The sequence below is a fragment of the Quercus robur genome, chromosome 6, assembly GCF_932294415.1.
Source record: "Quercus robur chromosome 6, dhQueRobu3.1, whole genome shotgun sequence".
In the NCBI taxonomy this organism is placed as follows: domain Eukaryota; kingdom Viridiplantae; phylum Streptophyta; class Magnoliopsida; order Fagales; family Fagaceae; genus Quercus; species Quercus robur.
The window spans coordinates 53,689,256-53,713,013 of record NC_065539.1 but is presented as its reverse complement, the minus strand read 5'-3'; the positions used below and the strand labels follow the sequence as shown (position 1 = coordinate 53,713,013).

The following is a 23,758-nucleotide window of genomic DNA, read 5'->3' as shown; positions in this document are numbered from 1 at the left end:
GGAGATAATAGTCAATTCATATAAACTACATTTTCATCTTTCCACTTTTTCTCCAACCAAATAAAAGAGTTTTCCACCCTCTCACTTTTCCACTCCTCCAACCAAAAACACATGAGAAAAAATCAAAATTTTTCTATCCTTCCATTTTTCCTCTCCTCCAACCAAACAAAGTCTAAGTGTATATATATGTAAAGCTCCCTCTTAGAAATTTGAACCCCAATTCTTGCCTCTCACACCCCACAAGTACTTATACTTATGAAGTGATTGTTGTATCAAGGGTGCACGGTGATTGTTTTGTTTTCTTAATAAAACGATGATCAATCGTGACATTATCATAATCATAAGAGCATTCACATCAGCCCATCTAAAGTCTTCTAAAATAGATCTACAGTGCAAATTTTACACATTTTGGCCAAAAAACATCCCACATCAGCTCATGTAAACCTGTGTAAAATCATCTAAAAATTTCCATGAGCTACAGTAACCGTGCATATATACACGGTTACTGTAGCTCGTCTAAACATTATTATAATAATTTCTAATTTCGCTCGTTTTTTTCTCTCTCTTCTCCATCTGCACAACCAACACCCTCATCATCATCAACTGCTTCTTCCTCTTATACACACACTCCCACAGTCAAAATCAAAAATCAACAACAAAAATAAAAAATCAACCACAAAATCAACAACAAAATCACCCAGAAACACCACAAAACCAAACACACCCACACACGGACACACCAACGGAGACAGAGAGAGCGGATCGGAACTTGTGGCAGATCGGCGTGCTTGGATCGGAGTGCTTGGATTGGCGTTCTTCTCGCCGTGCTTGGATCGGAGACAGAGAGAGTGTATCAGCGCTTGTGGCGGATCGGCGTTCTTCTCGCCGTGCTTGGATCGGAGTTCTTCTCGCCATGCTTGGATCGGAGACAGAGAGAGCGGATCGGCGCTTGTGGCGGATCGGCGTGCTTGGATCGGCGTTCTTCTCGCCGTGCTTGGATCGGAGACAGAGAGAGTGGATCGAAAGTTCTTCTCGGCGCCGTGCTCCCTGCTCGGATCGGAGACAGAGAGTGGATCGGATGGAGAGATAGAAGAGGAAATCAGAAATATGATAGACCAGGTATAGAGAGAGAGAAAGAAATCAGATGGAGAGAGAAGAGGAAATCAGAAATATGATAGACCGGGTATAGAGAGAGAAAAAGAAATCAGATGGAGAGAGAAGAAGAAATCAGATGAAGAAATCAGATGGAGAGAGAAGAGGAAATCAGAAATATGATAGAGAGAGAGAGAGAAAGCGGGTATAAAAACGGAAATGGGTTAGGTGAGGAATAATAAAATAATTAAGGAAATTGATTATTTAAATAAGGATTGTGGTAAAATAGATGAACTGATGTGGGTGTTTTGTAAAATTGATGGTGTAAAATAGAAAAAGTAGGTTTTTGATGTAAAATAGACGGAATCTTTTAAACGAGCTGATGTGAATGCTCTAATAGCTTATTATGAGAAAATGTTGGGTTTTATAGTTAAACTCATGCATGTGCATGGGGTTTAAGTTGTGGGACATTAATGAATTAAAGCAATGTACTTATAGACACTATGCATGCATAGTAAATAAAAAGATTGTTCTACAATTCTTTTATCCTTTTTGTTTTACCAATCCTTTTGTCAGGAACAACTTCCATGTATATATATATATATATGATACTTCAATTACAATCTTTTTCTTTTTCGTGACTCCATTAAAGAGCATTGGAGTAAACTTACCAAACTTGAAACCACCCCACTGATTTCTCACTTGTACTATTATGGTATGCACGTTATATCCACAGTGTTGCTCTGTGCTGTTATACTCAACATCGTAATAAATTAGATTTCCTTTGTCCAAACAAAGACCCTGCTGCACCGGCCAACAATACTACTAGATCCTCTCACTGAAGCAAGCTCGCTGCTGAATATAAATATGGCTAGTCAATTGCATGCCTTAAATGCTAACCGAACCCAAAATTACCAAAACCCATCAATCACAGAGCCAGATTACCAAACCTCACTGCCAGTGCCAGGCCAGGCTAGCCACCTAGGCCCTCACTTACAGAAAGATCATGCGGGTTCATTAATGTAGGCCCTTGCCCTTGATTTTACCAAATTAATATAATAATCACTACAAAATAATTTTGAACATGTGATGTGATTAGATCGTGATAATGTACTGTACTTTCAAAAAAGGGCCATGATAATGAAATTAATAGATAAAAAAACAATTTAAAAAAATTAAATACAAAACAAAAACAGAAACAATGTTTACTTTTTTTTTTTTTTTTTTTTGAAGAAAGAAACAATGTTTACTTGTTTATTTCAAAATAAATATGACAAATATTTTAATTGAGAAAAAGAAAAAGAATAAAAATAATTTTAATTGGCTAGTTTTTGGTAGGACCTAGCTACAAACTTTAGGCATCGGTTCACTGTTAACTTAATTTAATTGATTGATTGTGTTGGTATATTTTTAAAACCATTATTATACCTTTTTTTTTATGAGATATCCTAAATTATTTTAGGTTAATATTTTTTTGCACACAAACTATTATATACAATTTTACATGTACTCTATTTTTTAATTGAAATTGTGATTTGAAGTTACGATTTTTAAGTTCAACACTGTGATTTCAAGTCACGATTTTAATTAAAAAATGGAGTATCTATAACAGTTTGTATGTAATAAATGTAGCTCATTAATTTAAGCCAGGTTAGCATAATTTTTATTATTTCATTTTTAAAATTCTCTTCTCATTTTTGGTTATGTAATTTTAGTATTTTGTTTTCATATCTCTCTCTCTCTCTCTTTTTATTTTTTATTTTTTTTAATTTAGCCAAAAAGCTATACCAAACATAGGCATAAAATTTTATACTTTTTTTTTTGAGACGTGCATTGAAAAATAACAAAAACTAATAAAGGTATAAATTTTAAATTTAAAGCTGAGATTCTTTATAAAAAGTAGCTACACTGCATTATAAGATTCTAGCACAAAGTCATTTGTATACAAAACCCTAAAATAATAAATGAATATGGTAACAGGTGCTCGATTGTCGATTATACTTGATAAAGAGGAATCAAGTGGAATTTACTGCAGTAACTAAAACAAATCAATAAATACCATTCGAACTAAATTGTTATATGTCTCTAAAAAAAAAGAAAAAAAAAGAAAAGAAACTAGTGGGATGGCAATAACAAAATTGACATTCACACTCATTAACCATACCCTCAAGAATCACGCATACAAACACAACAAACACGTCAAAAGGCTTATGTAGGCCAATGTCACCTAGCTAGCCCTCTTCTATGTCTGTCGAGTCGCAATTTGAAGTTGGCTCCCCTTCTTCCCATAAAAAAGAGAACACAGAAATACAGAGAGAATAGTAATAGGCCAATAACACAAAAACAATAGCAACAACAAACGTGAGTGTTGTAGGGGCCCTTATATTTAATGAGGCCATGTCGTACACACACACACCATGGCATGTTAGATAGAAAGAGCAATAATGGTGGGTTGGGTAACTTGGGTTTAGCTTCACCTCAGATGTTCGTCCCGTACAAGACAGCACCCTCCATTTTTCTCACACGTACGCAACAGCACGTGTGCTGTTACCATCTACCTTAACACCCACCCTTCTTTTAGGGATTGCATTTCCCTCAAATTCCTATTTATTATTTCCCCATTTTCTGATTCATCCCATCACAGACTTTCATGCATCGTTACCAGAATGTCACTTTATCAATTTTACATAAATTCACTTATATAAAACATCATAAATTTCGCTCTTTATTTTACATTTCGTCATTCAAAAAAAAAAAAAAAAAAACCCCTCTTTTGGGATGAAATAAACAAACATTTTAACAACAAAAATTGCTGTTTTCAGATTTTTATTGTAGTCTTCGACTATAATTAAAAATTAAAAATTGTATTTTGGAACTTAGGTACAATTTTTTAGTTAATGAATTTTAAATTTTAAATTCAATTCCATAGTTAATTATATTCACCTCGGCATGTTAATTAATAAGCACCTTCAACGTATAAATTTAAGAAATAATATATATTCAATTATGAGTTATAATACACATTTTTTAAAACAAAAAATACACTTGTTGATAATTTATTGGTTTGCACACACAAAGTATCGTTGTTGTTTATGTTTTTCTTTATATGGGTACATAATTTGATTTTATTTTGTGAAAAATGTATAAACTAATAAAAGTATCATTTAATAGAACATTGAGCGCATCTTAACTTATGTACTTAGTGCAATTGTTAACAAAGACCACATTAACCAATGAGTATAAACAATTTTATCTTCTTCCTAGGAAAATATATTCAATCATGTGATTTTATTTATTAAAGTAAATGTTAGAATTATTGTTAAATGATTAAATTCACGATTGTCTAACACTTTAAACTTTTTGAAAAATTGGTAATTTATCATAATATTAAAGTAGGAAATATAAGTTCAATTTTTGTTTCCACTTTACATTCTGTTTAAAGTGTTAAGAATCTCATTTGTTAAGCTCCACTTATTGCATATGGAAGTTTAGGCCCACAGGCCATAAGAAGTGTTATAATTATTAGTTAATAACCAAATTTATTATTTTTTAGCAGTTTAATTTTTTGAAATAATTAATAATTTATTATACGTCATAGAATTTAGTTAAGAAACTCTATGTCACAACACCTTTGAAAAGAAATGTATTATTCAAACTTTACCCTCTTGTACGGGGGCGGAAAAGAATACCCAACTTGGACTTTGTTGCCCACTTCTTTCCCATTCAATCTGCATGAATTTCTTCATGAGAAAGTTTTATTTTTTAAAAGAAACAAACACACACAAAAGAGATGAAAAGTGATTCTAACATAAAGGTACACCACAACTACACTCAAAAGTCATGATGACTTTTAAGAGAGGGTAAGGCCATTCATGAGAAAGTTTAGAAATAAAAAAATTTAACATTCGTTAATGAAGTAGATTATTTGTCATAAGTTAAAAGAGTAATGTTAACAGTGAAACAAATAAAAATTAGTAAAAATTTACCATTTGAAGTGAAAAATTTGTCAAATTCTGTTGTGCAGTTACCATTACTCTTTTCTCCTAACAAGTCCTATCTCATAAATGGCATTTGGAATATACAGTAAATTAAATGGTCTGGTCTGTATTTGATCCCAAAGGCCATCACAATCATTCAGGGTATAGTAGGTCCACCTGCTGGACCCACCCACCCTTATGCCAAACAATAAAACAAACAGTCTCACTCTCTCTCTCTCTCTCTCTCTCTCATCTTTTGGGTATGTGTTTTCTTTGACTTAAGACTTTTTACTCAGACATATAGTCACACGCTCACACGCAAAAAAAAACGCCTGCAATAAGCCAATAATAGCCTAGCTCCCATCACACTCTTTCATACCATGGTTTGTTTCATCACTCTCCTGAACTGATGAGCCATCATCATATGTATTACTAAAAATCTTCCTCATCATCAGATTGTTGCTAACCACCTCGGCGATGGGCGTACTGCACCACCGCGGCCACCACCACCACCATCATCAAACTCTCACAGCCTTAACAACATTTCTCTTATTTGCCTCAGCTGCCACTGCCGTCACTCTTTCTTTACTAGGTAAGCACATCAATTAAAACTCTTTTCAAAAACAAAGAAATATTTCTTTAAAACTCTTTAAATTGATCACTGCCTCTTTTATGTGCTAGGCACTAGTGAAGCTGAAGCGGAGAGAGACAAAAGTGATGCAAAAGGAGAAGTATTTGAACAAGGTTTTGGGGTTATTATTAGTAGTAGAAGAAGACTAGGCTTGGGTTCATCACCACCCACGTGTAGATCCAAGTGTGGAAGGTGCTCACCGTGTAAGCCAGTTCACGTGGCGATTCACCCTGGTGTGACCACTCCACTAGAGTACTACCCTGAAGCTTGGCGATGCCAGTGTAAGAATAAGCTCTACATGCCTTAACAAAACAAAGAAAACCACACCATGATGAGCAAGAGCAAGCAAAACACTGGAGAAAACAACAAAAACAAAGTAGATATTTTTGTGTAATTTTAGCTATCTTTTAGTGGTTTACCTACTTCTACTTGCCTTGCCTGCGGCTTTGGTGGTTCTTTTTAGGTTATTATTACTGGGATGGTTTTGCTTTACTTTGAGGGAAAAGAGGAATCGTTGGGAATGTAAGAAGTTAATTTTAGGTTATATTATCGAGAGGGATAGATCTCTATCCTTCTCCCTCTCTGTTAGCTTATGATGATGATATTTTTGGTCCTTAATTTATTTTTTGGATTTGCATTAATGTGAAATGGAAGTTAAAGCTGTAATTAACATATTGAACTTCTCAAAAATGGTAGTATAAAGTTGCTTTACATTTTGAATTTCTCTTTCTTCTTCTTCTTCTTCTTAGAAATGTCAAGCTTTAATTATTTACCTAGCTAGGTTAGCCTTAGACAAGAAAGAATCTGAATAGAGCTGGGTTTTAACTTACCAAAAAAGAAAAGGAAAGAAAGTAGAATAAGGAAATTTTATGTATGTTAAATAATTAATGAAGACCGTGTTACGTACAACTTATTGAATATGTTATTTAAGTGTCTGAGGTTTATCCTTAGTATTTCTTAGTTTGGTTGATGTACTAGCCATTATTGCACTCATCCTCTGAATTCTAACTAGTAAATAGTGATGAATAATAAGGTAGCAGTGAGCCAGTGACACTACAGAGATGGGAAATTGCAGAGGAGGGAAATAGAATAGGCAGTGAACTGAATTCAGAGAAAATGGTATTTTTTCATTACAAAACAACCAGTACTCTATCCATGTGAATCAATCAAAAAAATGGGTTTCCATTCTATTATGAGTATCATTGGCAACGATTGAGATAGAGCATCAAAGGAGAAAAAGCAAAGATAGGACATTTGTTTGTTTCGTTGTTCTTCTGCAATCTGATTGCTGGTTTTCTTATGTGTAGGCCCTACACTTTTTTTTATCTTTCTGAAATTTTCTTTCTTTCTATAAAATCACTTTCGCTGTTGAGAGATACGAAATCTCACTTTTTTTTTTCTCCGGATCGTACCTCAAAAGTCTCACTGTCTCTTGTTTCCAAATTTAACCCTCCCGAATTGCCAAATTGCTTCTTCAGTCTGTTGGCAATTCTTGGTCTAATCGTGAGCCAACGTATGAGACATGCACTTGTTTCTTTCATTTCATATTCATTGTCATTTAAGTCATATCATATCACATTATAGTTATGTCATTTAAGTCATTTAAGTCATATCATATCAAAAAAAAAAAAAAAACAACTAATAATAGTCTACTAGTTTTTTTTTGAGAAATATTAGTCTACTAGTTAATGATAAAAGAAATGCAATGTGGGTTTCAACAGCTAATAATAGTCTACTAGTTAATGATAAAAGAAATGCAATGTAAATCTTAAGTGTTAAATTATTTTTTTATTCTAATTTAAATTTACAATTTAAATTATTTTATTGTCCACCCATAACAGTTAATAATAATTTGTCACTTAAAATTTTTTTATAAAAGTATTGTGAAAATGTTATAAATATAGTATTTCTTTAATAGTAAAGAACATTCATTAAAAACGGATATTACATGTTAAAACTCTCACAAAACTAATAATCCAATGGTTTTACTAAAAATGTAATAATCAAGTAGTAAATGATAATGATATTTTTTTTGGTGATGTGTTATGTTTGTAGTTTGAATTCTCGAGTCTTATTTCTCCACTATTTATCTATCTTAAAACACACAAAATAAAAAAGTTGTGTTGTGCATAGTGACAAAGCTAATACTGATATGAAATATAAAAAGTCAATCATGTTAAGATATTCATGTGTATATTAAGTGATATTCTAATGTAAGAATACTCATAAAATGATACCATATTCATTATATTTAGTTTATGTGTCTTGTTAATGAATGCCATTAGAACATTTGTTATAGACTATGTTATGATTTTATTCTACCATAATCTAAGTGTATATGTGTGAAATTCCTTTTTAGAAACTTGAATCTCAACTCTCCCCCCCCCCCTCCCCTCACACCTCACAAGCACTTATACTTATTGTCAAAAAAGTTTTTTTTTTTTTTTTTTCATAAAAGACTCTTAAAATAGTTCCTAAATCAATACTCTTAGGCATTCATTAACTTTTCCCTTAGTTTATTAGTTCACATGAATAAGTATTTTCTCGATTTCTTTTTTCAAAGTCAAATTCAATGGCTCAAGCTCCTCTCCCGTTAGAAACTCTCCCGTTCTCTCCATTTTTTCTATAGATAAAGGACACATGGCAATTAAATGATCTAATGGTTCAAAAAAAGCCAACTCAAACTATCTTTATTTCTGCAATCTTCAACCCTTTGCCTCCCTCTACTCTCTAAAACATCACCACCATTGACCCATTCTCTCCTTGTTTTTTTACAAACTCATCATCGTTTCAAATTTCATCACTTATGAACTTAAGCTTTTCAAAGGAATCAACAAAAAGAATCTTTTTTTACTACAAGAATGCAGATATAAAGGCTTAATGCCACTTTAAAAAACTGAAGACTTGTTATAATCACAGCCAGAAAATTTTACAGAAATTCGACCCATTTGGCTAACTTTTACTATCAAAAAATTAAAATGAATGATGAAATCTTTAATCTTTTCACCATTTTGCATTCTAAGAAGCAAAAATACCCAAGCAGCAGTAAAATGGGTTCTAAAAAAAATAAGGGGAAATTACACTTTATCCACCTGTGGTTTACTTGAAAAACATTTTGCCTATCTGTAGTTTAAAAATCATACTATCATATACTAAACACTGAGGCCATATAAATTTCTGGTTTTAGAGACCTAGTCATTTAATTATGTCACCTTAGCAATAATGGCATTCCGATGTTTTTATACCTGGCCAGAGAGAAAATTCCCAATGAACCTTACCACATATTTTTCCAGAAACTTGCGTCTTCATGCTCAAACAAAGAGATCGCTGGACTAGTTTTCCATGGAAAATTTGAAAGAATAAAAAAAAAAAAGCCTTGTAATCAGTGCAAGCCAGCTACTTCATTCCAACTCCTCATTTGATCTATCGCGTCCTACACTATTTTCCTCTCAATTTGAGAATGTACAGTTCCTACCTTTTTTTCATGATGTGGTTTGTTGCAATAAATTGTGTAGCTCGAAAATACACTTATTCCTCCCCTTACATTTTATTTCGACGATCATATAGTTGCCTTCCACTCCATTTTGGTGAAAAATATTTTTTTTTAAATAAAGAAATATTCAGTGTGGTAGACTAGAGGCTAGAGCTCATGTCACAACTCACGAGGGGATGACTTACTGTGACTTCCTGAATTGGAAGCTGAACTTTAACTAGTCCGTGGCAGTGTTTTTTTAATTTTTTTTTAAAATATTTTTTTTTATGTTAAATGGGGTCGAAAGAATATTGTAAAAAGAAAATTCCACCGCTCTTTAATTTAAATGTCTGGTTAACATATACCTTTATAACATATATTAATAATTTATTTTTGAAATTTTTTATAAAAATTTATAAAATTATAAAAAAATTTAATTATTTTTTTATATATATTTTAAAATAATTTACTAATGTATATTCTAATTAAAGACATAAGTTAATAAAACCCTTAATTTTAAAGGATCCTAATTTAATTCCTCTAAACAACTCAAAGAAAGAATTCCCAAATGCAAATTCCTCCCAAGCCCCCACCAAAAAAAAAAAAAAAAAAAAAATGACATAGATAATGTAGTATCTTGCCCAGCTGTCCCTTCACGAGGCCTGACATTTTATTTATAATAATTTCAGTATTTATGATTAAATAATTGAAAAAGTGTTAAAATTCTGAATTGAGTGAGGCAACTTGACAAAGAGATTAGAAAAGTGGGGCTGTAACTCCAAAAACATACATCTTATTAAAACCTGAATGTGTAGTCAGTTTGCCCATTCCCCCACACACATGACATACCACCTTCACTTTGATTTTCAGAAAGGAAAGATGCATTATTTTTATTATTATTACTATTATGAAGTGATATTTGATTTGACAGTCTGGTTGGTGCTGCCGGTGAACTAGGTGGTACATACATTAGAGTTTTAATAAAGACCTCTCAACTTTCATATTATAAAAACTTTTGGGAGTGCTCTTGTCAGTCTTTGTGGATTTTACGTGGCTTAGAGCATCCACAGCAGTGGAGCTAAAAATTTAGCTTTTTAGCTCCACCAAAAGTTACTTTATCTATTTTACCTACACACATGCTGCAGCAGTGGATCTATTTTAGCTTTCAACACAATAAAATAATATAAACATCACAATAAAATAATATATTCACTACAATAAAATAATATATTCATTACAATAAACAACAATTACAACCACCCGCAACCGCCACCGCTACCGCCGCTGCCATCGCTGCCGCCACCGCTACCGCTACCGCCGCCACCACCACTGCCGCCACCAACTCTTCCACCACCACCGCAATCGCTACCCAAAAAATTTACTAACGGTGAACAGTGAATCTAAGAATACATAAAAAAAAAAAAAAAATTAATATTTTTTTTTCTCTCTCAATAAATATTAAAAAAAAAAAAAAAAACCCCTATTTCCTCAGTTCTATCATCGCTCTCTCTCTCTCTTCAGTCACCGGTCTCAACTCTCTCTCTTTCTCCCTCTCTCAGATCAGCTCTCTCTTTCTCCCTCTCTCATATCAGCTCTCTCAAACCTTGCTCTGTGTAGATCAACAATGGCTGAGCATGGTGGTGAGCATGGTGGGTCCGTGGCGGTGTCCTGGCTCCGTGTAGATCGGCGGTGGCTGAGCATGGTGGGTCCGTAGAGGTGCTGTGGTTTGGGTTCGTGCGTTTGGGTTCGTGGATTTGGTCCGTGGAATGGGTCTAGGTCCGTGTAGATCGGTGGTGGTGGTGGTGGTGGGTTTGCTCATCGGTGGGTTTTTTTTTTTTTTTTTTTTGAGATGGGTTTGGTGATTGGTGGTAGTGGGTTGATGGTGTTGGTTTTGATTTTGGTTGTGTTGATGGTGGTGTGGGTTTAATGGGTTTTGGGGTTGCTTTGGTTGTTGTTGGTGGTGGTTCATGGTGGATTTATGGGTTTAGTGGTGGTGGATTTGTGGGTTTTTGGGTGTTGGAGGTGGTGGTGGTGTGTGTATGGTGTTGGAGAGAAGGAGGCACTACTTGAAGGTTTCATCCATGGAGGCCAGAGAGAGAGGGTTTGAGAATGTTCTAGCAGGAAGAAAGAAGAGATGGAGAGGGAGAGAGACACGGAGAGAGAAGAAAAGCAAGAAAGAATAAAAAATAGATAAAGTAGTGTGAATGTAAAATAAAAAATTAATTTTTTTTTTTGCTCCAAGCTACAGTGCACATCTATATATAGATGTGCACTGTAGCCATTCATCTAAATTTTTTAACTATGGCTCCACTGCTGTAAGCGTTTTTTTGTGTTTGTGGAGCTAAATTTTAGCAATATAACATTATAGCTACACTGCTGTGAATGCTCTTAGGATTTTACTTTTTAGCTTTAATTTCATTTGTTTAAAATAAGTAGAACAAATCTTCTTCTTCTTCTTCTTCTTCTTCTTCTTCTTCTTCTTCTCCTTCTCCTTTTTTTCTTTTCTTTTTTTTTTTTTTTTTTTTTTTTTTTTTTTTTAAATCAAGTAAAAGAAGTTTAAATAAGCTAAATACTACCAACGGGAGCTTGGCTCAGTTGATAAAGTTCGGTCACTTCGTCTAACCTACCTAGTGAGCGTTTGGGCTCCGCGTCCGCTGCGTCTGCGTTTTTCCAGTTCGCGTTTTCTCTTCTTTTTTTTTTTTTTTTTTGGCCCGCTTTTGCTGACTTTGGGAGACAAATTTCACTATTATGAACAGTAAATGTATTGTTCACGTACTATGCTGTTATTGTTCATATATTAAAAAATATTAAAAATGGGTCCCACGGTACTATTTACACATTTAAAAATTATTTTGCTACAGTGTTTTCAGTTTTCAGTTTCAGCAACAATAAGCTGTATCCAAACGGACCCCTAGGATTGAGTCTCGTTGCCAGCAGGCTTTCGTCTAGTGGACATCCTTAGTAAGGGTTGGCCCCCTCACACAGTTTGGAAAGGAGTGCAACATCTCCTGCCTTCAACTGGCGCCCTGTCTAGGGGTTTAATATAACCATAAACACCCCTTTTTTCTCATTCTCAAAAAAAAAAAAAAAAAAAAAGGCTAGATACTACTCCAACAACAACGATTGGGACAATTAGGCTCAGTTTGGGATCTTTTGAAATTGAAATTTTTTTACGAAAAGTGCTGTAGATAAAGGTAACAGTTAGCTGAATTAGTACAGTGTGACCCATAAATAGTACCAAAAAGTGCAATGGGCCCATAAATAATAACAAAAAAAACGGACACTTAATCTTTCATTCAAAAATTATTGGCGTTGATTTGAAAAAGAAATAATCATAATTTTGAACCTAATATTTTCCATGATTCCTATTAACTAAATTATAGATCTTCAATATTTTAAATAGAATAGATTACATGTATTTTTTTTTCCTTCATTTTGTTCATTTCCAATGGATGCACTACAAAAGTTAAAACAAATAGTACAGTTTTATTTTATCACTCATCCAATCACGCACGAGTAACTAGATTCAATTAAAAAAGAAAAAAAAAAAGAAAGGAAAAATGAAAGTTTCTAATTAATTATTATACATATTATGTCAATAAGGTAAAAAAAAAAAATTATAAGAATTTAGTGCAAACAAACAGGTGCCTTTTTTTTTTTTTTTTTTTTCTAAACTTCAATATCAAATAGGTACATATTGTAGATAATAACTCGTTAACTATTTCCCATCCAAGAATAAAAAAGTTTCTCTAACCTTAGGCGGCGCTTAAACCCTAGGTTAGTAGAATACGTGCCTACTCCCTGAGTGAGGCTGTGGTTCTTTTTCTCTGGTTTTGTGACCATAACGGCATAGGGATTTTCTCTGGTAAGTTAGGTATGGACAATCTATCTGCTTTATGGGAGACTTTCTCATTGACGAAGTCTAAAGGAAGCAAGTATAACGTTGATGATGGGGGTTTTGAAGGGAAGTTCTTGTTGGCGACGCGGTTTTTTACGGTGAGGTCGCTGAATATAGAGGCAATCGCAAGAACTTTCAAACTACTGTGGCATACTAAGAGGGGATTCAAAGTACGTGATATGGGCGACAACCAAGTGTTATTTATTTTCTCTGAGAAGTCTGATGTTGACAGAGTCCTAGCCGGTGAACCGTGGTCTTTTGATAGGTGTTTGGTCGCCTTGAAGAGGATAGGGAGACAAACGGAGATGAAAGGTTTGGTTTTTGACAATGCACACTTCTGGTTATAGGTCCATGACCTTCCTATCAGTAGTTTGAAGTTGCGGGTGGCACAGGACATAGCATCAGTTGCAGGGGAAGTCATAAACACAGGAGCAGAGGACGAGGATTATGAGGGTAGCCATTTTTTGCGGGTAAGGGTGAAGATTGATATTACAAAGCTACTATGCAGAGGTAGAAAGATAGGATTAAATTCCGGTGAGGAAAGCTGGGTAAGTTTCAAATACGAGCGCTTGCCTAACGTATGTTATTGGTGCGAGCGTCTTACCCACCATGATAAGGACTGCTCGGTATGGGTGAAAAGGAAGGGTTCGTTGAGGGAGATTGACAAACAATTTGGTCCTTGGCTGCGAGCAAACACCCCGAACTTGGCCAAGAAAATAGTGGTTCGTGTTGCAGGGTATGAAGAGGAGGTAAATGAGGATAATGAGGCTATTCCAAGTCCAGAATGGGGTAATGATAGAGATATGGATGAGTTGAATATTATTCAAAACAAGGATGGTAGTGAACAGCTCCATAGTAATGAAGTTGTGGGTCGGGTAGCTGATTGTGATGGTCTACCTGCTCAGGTTGCGGCACCAGTGGCTGTGGAAGTTAACGGAACTCCTGAGGTGAGTAGTTCGAATACAAATATGCATTTAGGACAGCAAAGTGGTTCCACTAGTCAGGATTTCCAAGCTCAGTTGGACGATATAGATGTAGAGTTAGAACGTTTTGATGGTGGGGAGAACAATAGGGAGGGTGCTAGGGACAGTATGGTTAGTGGTGTGGGAGTTCGGATGGGTGAGACAGCAAGGTTGGAGAAGGAGTTGCCTCTTCAACCTATACGGGGTAGTGCCTCTTCCACACAAATATTGGAGTTATGTTCTTTGAAGCGCACAAGGGAGGATTCGAGAGAGGAAAGGGATCTTGGGAGAGTTAGTAGAAAGAAACAAGCAATTGGTTACAAAAATCAAACGGTGGAGGCTGATGTTCAACCCCGCCGACAGCCATGAAAATCTTAGCTTGGAACTGCAGGGGGCTTGGGAACCGGCGTGCAGTTCAAGAGCTTGTCGATATTGTGCAAGCACAAGATCCCATGATTGTGTTTTTATCTGAAACATGGTCATCTAAGGAGCGTATGAAATGGGTAAGAGATCAGATTTTCTTTGATGGTTGTTTTACGGTACCTACGGATGATAGGGGTGGTGGTTTAGCTCTTTGGTGGAAAGCAGGGATTGATGTATGGGTGGATAGTTTTTCGAACTATCACATAGATTCTATTGTGCATGGTGGTTCGGAAAATGCATGGAGATTGACTGGGTTTTATGGAGAGCCTGAGACAGGTTATAGGATGGAGGGTTGGAATATGTTACGTACGCTTAGCTCTAAACTAAAGCTTTCATGGTGTTGTTTGGGAGATTTTAATGAGTTGCTTGAAGTGCAAGAGAAGAAAGGTGGGGTACCTCGAGCTCACTACTTGATGCAAAATTTTCGTGATGCGTTGGACCATTGTGGGTTTGCTAATTTGGGGTTCTCAAGACCGGATTTCACTTGGCATGGTAGGCGAAGAGGAGAGTGGATATGGGAAAGATTGGACAGGGGTGTTGCAAATTATGAGTGGTTGACTCGGTTTCCTACAGGCAGGGTGAAGCATCTGAATTGTTTTACATTAGATCATAGGCCAATTCTTCTATCCTTGGATGCTGCAAATGAGTTCCAAAAGTGGTGCAGGAAGCCCTTCCGATTTGAAGCAATGTGGATTTCAGATCCTGAGTGCAAAGAAGTGGTAAAAAGGGCTTGGGATTGTGCTCCTAATGGTACTCCCATGTTCGTTGCTGCTACAAAAATTAAGAGATGTAAGAAACGTTTGAAGTCCTGGAATAGGGTCCACTTTGGTAATGTGAAACAGCAGATTAAGCAAGCAAAGGACCAGCTGTGGCATGCTGAAGAAGTTTCGGCCAGAACTGGGGAGCATGAGGATGTGGTGCGGCTTAAGAAAGAATTGAATACTTTATATGATAAAGAGGAGAAGATGTGGCAACAACGGTCCAGGTTTCAGTGGTTGCAACATGGTGATCAGAATACAAAGTTCTTTCATGGGACTGCTACACAAAGAAAGAGGAAGAATTTTTTTAAGGGTTTGCGTGATGGGAATGGTGATTGGCAGGAGGATGAGGAAGTTTTTTCGGCTCTCCTTACTAATTTTTATACTCATCTCTTCACTTCTTCGAATCCACGTGATTTTGACAGGGTTTTGGATGGGGTTGAAGCTGTGGTAACTGAGACTATGAGCGTAGATCTTATGAGACCTTTTACCAGTGAGGAGGTGGGAGTGGCAATCAAGGAAATGGCTTTGCTTAAAGATCCTGGTCCAGATGGTATGCTGCCCTTATTTTATCAAACTTATTGGACTGATATAGATGATTGCTTAATTTTTTGCAGGTCTACTTTAGAAGAATGCAATAAAGTTCAAGAGCTATTGGCCTACTATGAGGTAGCTTCGGGGCAAGTGATCAATAAGGAGAAAACCACTCTTTGCTTTAGTAGAAACACAGATAAGGCAATTCAGGAAGCTTTAAAAGTGGCCCTTAATGTTCCTGCTATTAGACATTATGAAATATTTGGGCTTACCTTCTTTTGTTGGAAGAAATAGGACGACATGTTTCACTCAAATCAAAGAAAGGATATAGGGCCGTATGCAAGGATGGAAGGAAAAGTTGTTGTCTCAAGCAGGGAGGGAGGTTATGATTAAGGTAGTGGTTCAATCTATTCCAGTTTACTCGATGAGTGTTTTCAAGCTTCCGATGGGTCTCTGTAAAGATATTGAAGCCATGATTCGTAAGTTTTGGTGGGGCAATGGTGATGCGAAGAAAATTCAGTGGGTTAAGTGGAGTTCTTTATGCTCTTCAAAATCAATTGGAGGTATGGGGTTTCGGGATTTCCAAAAGTTTAATAATGCGTTGTTGGCTAAACAAGTATGGCGCTTTCTTCATCATCGAGACTCCCTTCTTTTTAAAGTGTTTAGTGCTAAATATTTTCCGAATGGGAATATTCTTGAGGCTTCAGTTCATCCTAAATGTTCTTATGCTTGGCGGAGTATTTTACAAGCTCGTGGGGTTATTGAGAAAGGGGCAATATGGAGGGTTGGCAATGGCCAATTGATTGATGTGTGGCATCATAGGTGGCTGCCTGATCTGAACCACAGTAAGATCATTTCTCCAAGAGCTAGTTCATCGGGTTTGTGATTTATTCCTCCTTGACACAAGAACTTGGGACCCGGGTCGCCTAGCGAGTTGTTTTCTTTCGTGGGAGGCAGATATGGTGCGGAGGATTCAGGTTTGCGAGGATGGGGCTAAAGATACTTTGATTTGGCCTCTAACCAATGATGGTGAGTATAGTGTTAGGAGTGCTTACCGGATGCTTGTTTCTGCTGAAGCCTCTCTTATGCCGAGCTCAGCATCTTCATACAATAATGGTCTGGTTTGGAAGAAGATTTGGAAGATCCGGACGCCAAATAAGATACGGCATTTCATTTGGCGCGCTGCAAAGGACTCTTTACCAACAAAACAAAACCTACTGGCTCGGCACCTCCCAATTAGTAATATCATGCATTTCCAACTTAAATATTTCAGGTTTAAATTAAAGGAAAAAAAGAAGAAGAAGAAGACATTCTACATCCATGGACCTCCATGTCCCAACTGGATGCTTGTCACTATGATCATGCCACGTGTTGAGAAATTTAGAGGAAGTTCCAAAATTTGAACGTTGGAGCCATAAAAGTGAGTCCCTTCTCAATCATGCAAGTTCACATTGTGCCAAACCACAATTGGGGCTCAGAAAAGACCTGACCACAAATTCAGAGGATTATATTATTAACGACTTTTAGGAAGAATAAGTGAGCAGTACTGTAAAAGTTGGGAGGGGTTATACATACTTGTCATACTATTATGACCTGATTGTAGGACAAAAGAACACCAATAAAAGACATAGGAGATCAAACGAGGATACCCAAAAGTCTTAAAAAAGTTATATGAGCCACTGCAAACAGCAACAGAAAGAAGAAGGAGGTGTCAATGTGTCATCCCTGATGATGCAGGAGTAATTAAAGACGGTTCCATTTTGTGTATAGGATGGCAAAACAGCTGATTTTGCAGTGCAGTGAAAAAGACAACTAAAGATCTTCTTGTTTTGCAGTGTAGTAAATGGCAACTATTACTACTCATTAAAACTAAAACGATATTTTTGCAGTGTACATTATTTTTTTTTTGCAGTGTACATTATTAAACATTAATAAATGCCATTCTCTGAGTTAAAAAAAAAAAAAATGGCAGCAAAGATACTGTCCCTTTTCCGGTGCCCAAAACGAAATAAACCATTGGGTAGTGGGATACAGGTTGATGTCATAACCATAAGAACAATTCATGGAAGCCATTACCATAACAGTTGAATCCAGCCCATTTCTCATAATCCACAGGGTTATGGGATAAAAGTTATTATAATAGATATACAACTTTCTATGAGAAAATATGTTAAAACACGTTCTTTACTATTACCACCACCGTTACAAATTCTATAATTTTTTTTGATAATTCAATAGTTACCATAGAAGAGAGAAATTAAAAATTAGGATGTCTCCATAGGAAATAGGAAGACCTATCAAATTCTCTTTCCATCCCGCAGCTAAACACCTCATTTAATGTGAGTTTGAATTAGCATTTTCCCATCAATTAGTTTAGTCTCACTTTTTTTCTTTTTACTTAAAACGTGAAATATAACGTGAAATTATAACTCCACTTTTGTTAACTTTCATAAAATAAAATTTTGAATAATTTTAAAATCACAACTTTGGCTAAAATCTTGAAATAGCATATTATGACTAATTGCCAATCACTTTCACATAAACTCACTACTTTTTCTTCACTCCTCATAATTAGCCACACAAGATAGTTGTAGAAAAGAGCGTAGGTTGTTATCATAGAATTATTGTAAAATTTTTAGTACGAAGCTAACACAAACACAAGCTAATTGAGCAACGAGACAACATTTTCAGGGTAAAACGTAAAAGTAGACGGGAATAATTGCTAATGCAAAACTCATCTATAAACGAAACCCAACTAGAGAAGTTTCTAATTACAAAATCCTCAACTAAAGCTCCTTTAATAACTAGCATGGTCATCATATTTATATTGAGCAGATGTACTCATATCTGTTGAATTTTTATTAGTTTCTAGTTCAACAGTCAGGCAGATACGGCCTCAACTTGTATCCATTAATTCCCCAACTACAGTTTCTTCTTTGCCATCATCATTCCCTTCTTTAGTTTGTTCCTCACCCTTAGTTTCTACGTTGTGTTCCTCATTTTCAGTTTCTTCTTTACCCTCGTTGATCCCTGCTTCAGATTCTGGATCAGTTGGAGGTGGGGGCAACGTTTTTTCCACCAACTCAGCTAGCTCTTTACTTACTTCTCCAAAACGCGTCTCATCTCCGAAACGCGTCTCACCTTCCTCTATAATCTGTCAAACATAAGGGAAATAAATAACTAATGCATCACCCAAATAGCCCAAATTTTTTGACCAGTTAAAATAGAGCATGAGATTAGATATGCAGATTAGTTTATCTTCCGGATAAAAATGATCTACCTAAAAAGCAATTTCTGGCCGTTATACATAGAAGCATCAAAGCACAATTCATTTGCAAAAATAAGATGATTGATATCTGTGCTAACAATCTTACAATAACCTATAATCAAAGTACAGTATTCCACCAACGAAGGTTGGCCTGAGTGGAAGGGGCTCTAGTCGCTTAAGCAAGTGGTCTCGGTTTTGAGCCCTTGTGGATGCAGCAAACTTTCTTGGGAGAGGTCCCCGCCTTAGTGCTCGACAGTACCTCAAGGTATTAGTCCTGGGAAACCAAAAAAAGAGAAATACAGTATTCCTACTTCCCCAAAGCCTCAGATAGCAGAACCACTAGGATATGATATGAGATCGCAGAAAAGGTAATCAGTCTTAAAGAGTACATTATCACATGTAAGTCCAACAAGGCCTGACCAACAGCCAAAACCTGATACTAGTCAGAGTGTCAATACTTGAGTTAACATTATCGAAAAAGACAAATCCTTGTGGCATATAGAAGCAGCAGCCTGAGCTGAGAAGGTGAATTATTATAGTACCATATATGCACTTGCTTTAAATTCTTGTCATAGGAGATGCTCTACTATGCCATTCCCTGTGATGGAAGTGAGCTCCTTGATCCTTGTTGTCACTCTGAAATGAGGCTAGCTATGGATGTATGCAAGGGCATTAAGCATGAAGCCTTCAAAGGTGAGTTACCAAAAAAGAACAAAATAAAATAGGACAGAAAAATCAATCCATTACAGAATATGCACACCCTATTCTTGTTTTTCTCTCCCCGATCTTATTGATCGTTGTAATTTGGGTTCTTGATTTGTGCCACTGTAGTACACTTCCAATGTACTTGTTTTTTAAAAAATAAAATTTCTTACATTTCTTATAAAAAAAAAAAAAAAAAAAAATCAACCCATTGCACAAAAGCCTATTTATATTAATAAGAAAAATTAATATTACCCATGTAGCCATTGATCTCATTGTGCAACAAAATTCTACCGTCTGTTAAAACGAAAAAATGCCTTCAGAACAATTTGAAGCTGTCTAACAAACACCAATATAGGGCATGCTAAGCAGATATTTTTCCGGAACAATTTTGACAGAGAAACTTATTACAGTAACAGGTTGATAGTAATATCAATTTCCTTGTCCAACAAGATAAATAATACAGTTTGTATATTCAACTTCTTAACAACATTAGACAATACCAAACCCAACAATCTTAACTTGGAATATAAAGGTATGGCTAATCTTAAACCGAGGAGAACAATTGACATAAAGCATCAGATCAGAAATGGGGTATTCAGATCTGATTGTCATCAGGTTTAAATTCTGAAAAAATGTAGCAACCCATTTTCTTTTAGCTTCAAATATTGTTCAATTTCATGGATATATGAATTAAAAGTATACCAACCGTTGTCCAACTGTTTTACTTTTGCAAGAGCTAGTCTTGTACAGTTGTACTTTGGCTGGGTCATCATGTTGCCTAATATCACTGTAGAATTATTTACATGCCAAGGAAACTCCACTAAGCTTATATCAAAGATTATGAATGCAGCAAGCATACAGAAAGTCAAATTAACAATTACAAAGAATATTCAGGAGATCTAAAGTCTGAAGAAGAAGAGACAAAGGCTGCACCACCATAAGCCAATATCCAATCATATAGATATCTCAAAATAGAGTTTTAAGCTCAAGAGTATAACTCTCAACACCATTAAGAGTGCTATTATTTTTCTCTCCACATAATCCAAAAGAGGCAAAAGGCATCCCACCAAGCTACTCTTATGTCACCCATATAGTTCTTTCCAACCAAAATATACATTAATTACCTTCTTGGGTATCACCAAATGAACTCCAAATAAAGAGAAGATGAAAGACCACAACTTTTTACAAGTTTGAGCAATGAAGCAGTAGGGTTTCAACTGATTCCTCACTGAATTTACAATCATTTTAGGAACATTGTTAGACTAAATACTTCTCCAAAGAAATTGTAAGTCATCATATCCTTTCATTTCCTCATAAAAAAGACTCGACATCAAATATACTATTTCAATTAGGCTTCCAAAACAGTCTTATCAACTCCTTCACCCACTGTGAGATTAGAGTATAGAAGGCCCATCAGAGAAACATCTGACTTTATTTTCCAGCCCTGGAAAGCTCAAACAAACTTGGGATTCAAGGAATGACTCCCTCTGTCTTCTGAGTATCCCAAATAAGAATGTTATTACTGCTATTAAGAATAAATCAAGAAATAACCTTGAAACTTCCCACACTACCTGTTATACGAACAACCGTCACTCCTATTGTCCCCTACCATAAACCGAAAGAAAAGGGCAAATAAAAACCCCTTTCTAACCTGCTTTGATGTTTTTTTCCAAATAGTACAACCGTGAGGCCTGCTCATCATATCTGTTGCCCACTGGCCCCAAGAAATCCCACACTTCACTCCAACTATATGCCTCTAAAGGCCTTAATTACAATATAAAATGCTTTACTGCTCAACACCTCAACAGCCCACTCCACCCCCTCCAAAAATCCCCCAGAAAAAGATATGTAAAATATAAGAATGGAGGCTTAAACACAAGCAGCTACTAAGTCAAATTTATCATGTAGAACTGGAGTATTCGGAGTTTCATTGCTAATTGTATTATCAAGCACTGCAGTTGGCTACTTATCCAATAAAAAAAAAAGAATGGCAATCAGCTAGCTATCCAGAAAAAGAGGACAGCAATCACCTAGCAGCTCATGAGGGAGAGAGAGCCCCCTGTCGCTACTATATGAATAAATCGAGAAAAAGGGGATAAAACGTTTAAGGACTTTTTGTTAAGCTGATCAAGAACACCAAAAAGGATGCAACCAAAATACATGATACATATACAAGAGAAGAGCTCAGCAATAAAAAATAAATAGAATAAAGTACAAGGAGTCAAGAAAATTGTATAGAAGAAGAACTGCTTCCACCAAGAGAATAGTTTTCACTACGTTCAGGCCAATGCCTCTATTTTGGTTTCTGGCTTAAAAACTGTACTCAATACAGCTCCACCTCATAAAATCAGAGGAGAAAAAAAAAAACCTTTTCTAAGTAATATATATTGCCTTAATACTACATTGATGCAACATTTTTAGACTGACTAATTATCACTTGAAAACAAAGTCATTTTGGTAAATGGAATGTCACAAAGACACAGTTGATCGTTTCTTCATGCAAGCAAGAAGTTACAGGAAGTCTGATTCACCAATGACCAAACCTTCAAGAACTTCCACGGGGGGCTCTAAAAGAACCCTATTGTGTATGGCCAATGTTTCATCATTTTAGAAGGTGATTCTATTTCTACCCATGTAAAGCTTTAGATAAAGAAGCATGAGACAAAGATTCCGAGACAAGTAATAACATTTTATTGGTTTTTCTTTTTCCAATTCTGATGAATATATATCCATTACTCAAGAATTGGAAGAGAGAGAGAATATCTGAATCCCTATTGAATCACCCTACACATATTTGAACACAAGGTTTGAAACTAGCTAAATACTACTACATGGGCGGGCATAAGTAAAAATATAATGGCACATAACAAAAGAGATATGAAGCAAAAGAAAAGGAGAAAATGATGGTTTCCAAGTAAAATGTTACCGTATAAATATCAATGATAGAAGTAGGCCTAATGTTGATGATATTAAGGACCTCAGCCTTTGCAAGGCCATAGATTTTACACTTGTCGACGAACTCATTGATATGCTCTCTGGTTTGATTGCAAGCAGCAGTCTGGACCAAATAATCATACACCTATATATAAAGTCCCAACCTTTAGTGGAAAAAAATGTAGTGGGGTGAGTCGGAGTCCACATAGAAAGAGAATAAGACCTTGTATTCGGAAGGAGAAACTTGAGCAAGAACACGAGTGGAATCGTTAGCAGCCCCTTTTGAGCGTAACAAGTCTACTACTTCGTAATTCGTAAGCGCACCTGCATTCGCTTCTAATCTGACAAACCAAAAAACAATTTTAAGCAAAACAAAGATGACCCTCACTTTCTAAACAAAAGCTTAAGCTTAAGCTACATACATCTTCATCCCCTGAAGATGCTCAAGGGTGGCCGGAGAAGCCGAATGGTGGCCAGAGCCGCCGAGGTCGATTTGTTTTTGGGTTTTCGAAAATAGATATCTCTCTCGATCTGTCTCGCTCTCTCAATCTCCTTCTCCCTTTCGCTCTCTGTTTCCTCTTCTCTCTTTCTCTTTCAGTCTCTGTCTGTCTGTGTCTCGGATTTGGGCTGTAGGGCGTAGAATCTGCCACAAATTGGATCCATTTCTTTTCACTTTATCGGTTTGGGCTAACAAAACACAACAGGGCCCTTTTTTTTTTTTTTGGTTGGGTTGCATATTGGACTTTAGTATTGAAGGCCTCCCAAAAAAAAAAAAAAAAACAATCAACTTGAGCATCACACACACTCTCTCTCTCTATAGTACTACCTTTTTATACATTTTTTTTTCCCACATTAGAGATAAAGACTCTAAAAAGAGATTATTTATTAAATGATGTGGAGTACAGTGAGGTTTTTTTTTTGGAGAAGATGAGTACAGTGAAATGATGCTTCTATATCACTAATTAAATTCATGAAATTCATCATGAATATAAGAAAAAATAAACACCACCTCACCATGGACAATAGAGAGGGTGAAACATGAAAGAGAGAGAAGACACTGTGGACAATAGAGAGAGAGAGAATATACTTGAGTTGACTAAACTA

At 35.8% G+C, this 23,758-nt stretch overlaps 3 protein-coding genes across 4 annotated transcripts; 2 read left to right on the top strand and 1 right to left on the bottom strand.

Moving 5' to 3' along the window:
* Positions 1-5,360: 5,360 nt before the first annotated feature.
* LOC126689509 (EPIDERMAL PATTERNING FACTOR-like protein 4) lies at positions 5,361-6,372 on the top strand. Its single transcript, XM_050384745.1, has 2 exons — positions 5,361-5,661; positions 5,751-6,372. Exons 1-2 carry the CDS (start codon positions 5,547-5,549, stop codon positions 6,005-6,007), a joined length of 372 nt encoding a protein of 123 aa, XP_050240702.1. The 5' UTR covers positions 5,361-5,546; the 3' UTR covers positions 6,008-6,372.
* A 9,712-nt stretch (positions 6,373-16,084) lies between these two features.
* LOC126690369 (uncharacterized mitochondrial protein AtMg00310-like) lies at positions 16,085-16,633 on the top strand. Its single transcript, XM_050385475.1, has one exon. The coding sequence runs from the start codon at positions 16,085-16,087 to the stop codon at positions 16,631-16,633; it is 549 nt and encodes a 182-aa protein (XP_050241432.1).
* A 1,830-nt stretch (positions 16,634-18,463) lies between these two features.
* LOC126689508 (uncharacterized) lies at positions 18,464-23,277 on the bottom strand. Of its 2 annotated transcripts, none has more exons than XM_050384744.1 (4): positions 23,077-23,277; positions 22,878-22,995; positions 22,647-22,778; positions 18,464-18,901 (listed from the first exon to the last, which is right to left on the bottom strand). In XM_050384744.1, the coding sequence occupies exons 1-4, from the start codon at positions 23,082-23,084 to the stop codon at positions 18,644-18,646; spliced, it is 516 nt and encodes a 171-aa protein (XP_050240701.1). In that variant the 5' UTR covers positions 23,085-23,277; the 3' UTR covers positions 18,464-18,643. The 2 variants fall into 2 exon arrangements, with proteins under 2 accessions (XP_050240701.1, XP_050240700.1); XM_050384743.1 differs by having other exon boundaries at positions 22,647-22,799; positions 23,077-23,270.
* Between the last annotated feature and the right edge of the window lie 481 nt (positions 23,278-23,758).

Excerpts from the sequence above, each read along its gene's own strand:
- LOC126689509 (XM_050384745.1), top strand. The coding sequence starts at position 5,547 with ATGGGCGTACTGCACCACCGCGGCCACCACCACCACCATCATCAAACT. Across the intron at positions 5,662-5,750 it reads CGTCACTCTTTCTTTACTAG|GCACTAGTGAAGCTGAAGCG; the intron begins GTAAGCACATCA and ends TTTATGTGCTAG.
- LOC126690369 (XM_050385475.1), top strand. The coding sequence starts at position 16,085 with ATGCAAGGATGGAAGGAAAAGTTGTTGTCTCAAGCAGGGAGGGAGGTT.
- LOC126689508 (XM_050384743.1), bottom strand. Across the intron at positions 22,800-22,877 it reads TTTCTCCTTCCGAATACAAG|GTGTATGATTATTTGGTCCA; the intron begins GTCTTATTCTCT and ends CTTTATATATAG. Across the intron at positions 18,902-22,646 it reads CTATCATTGATATTTATACG|ATTATAGAGGAAGGTGAGAC; the intron begins GTAACATTTTAC and ends TATGTTTGACAG.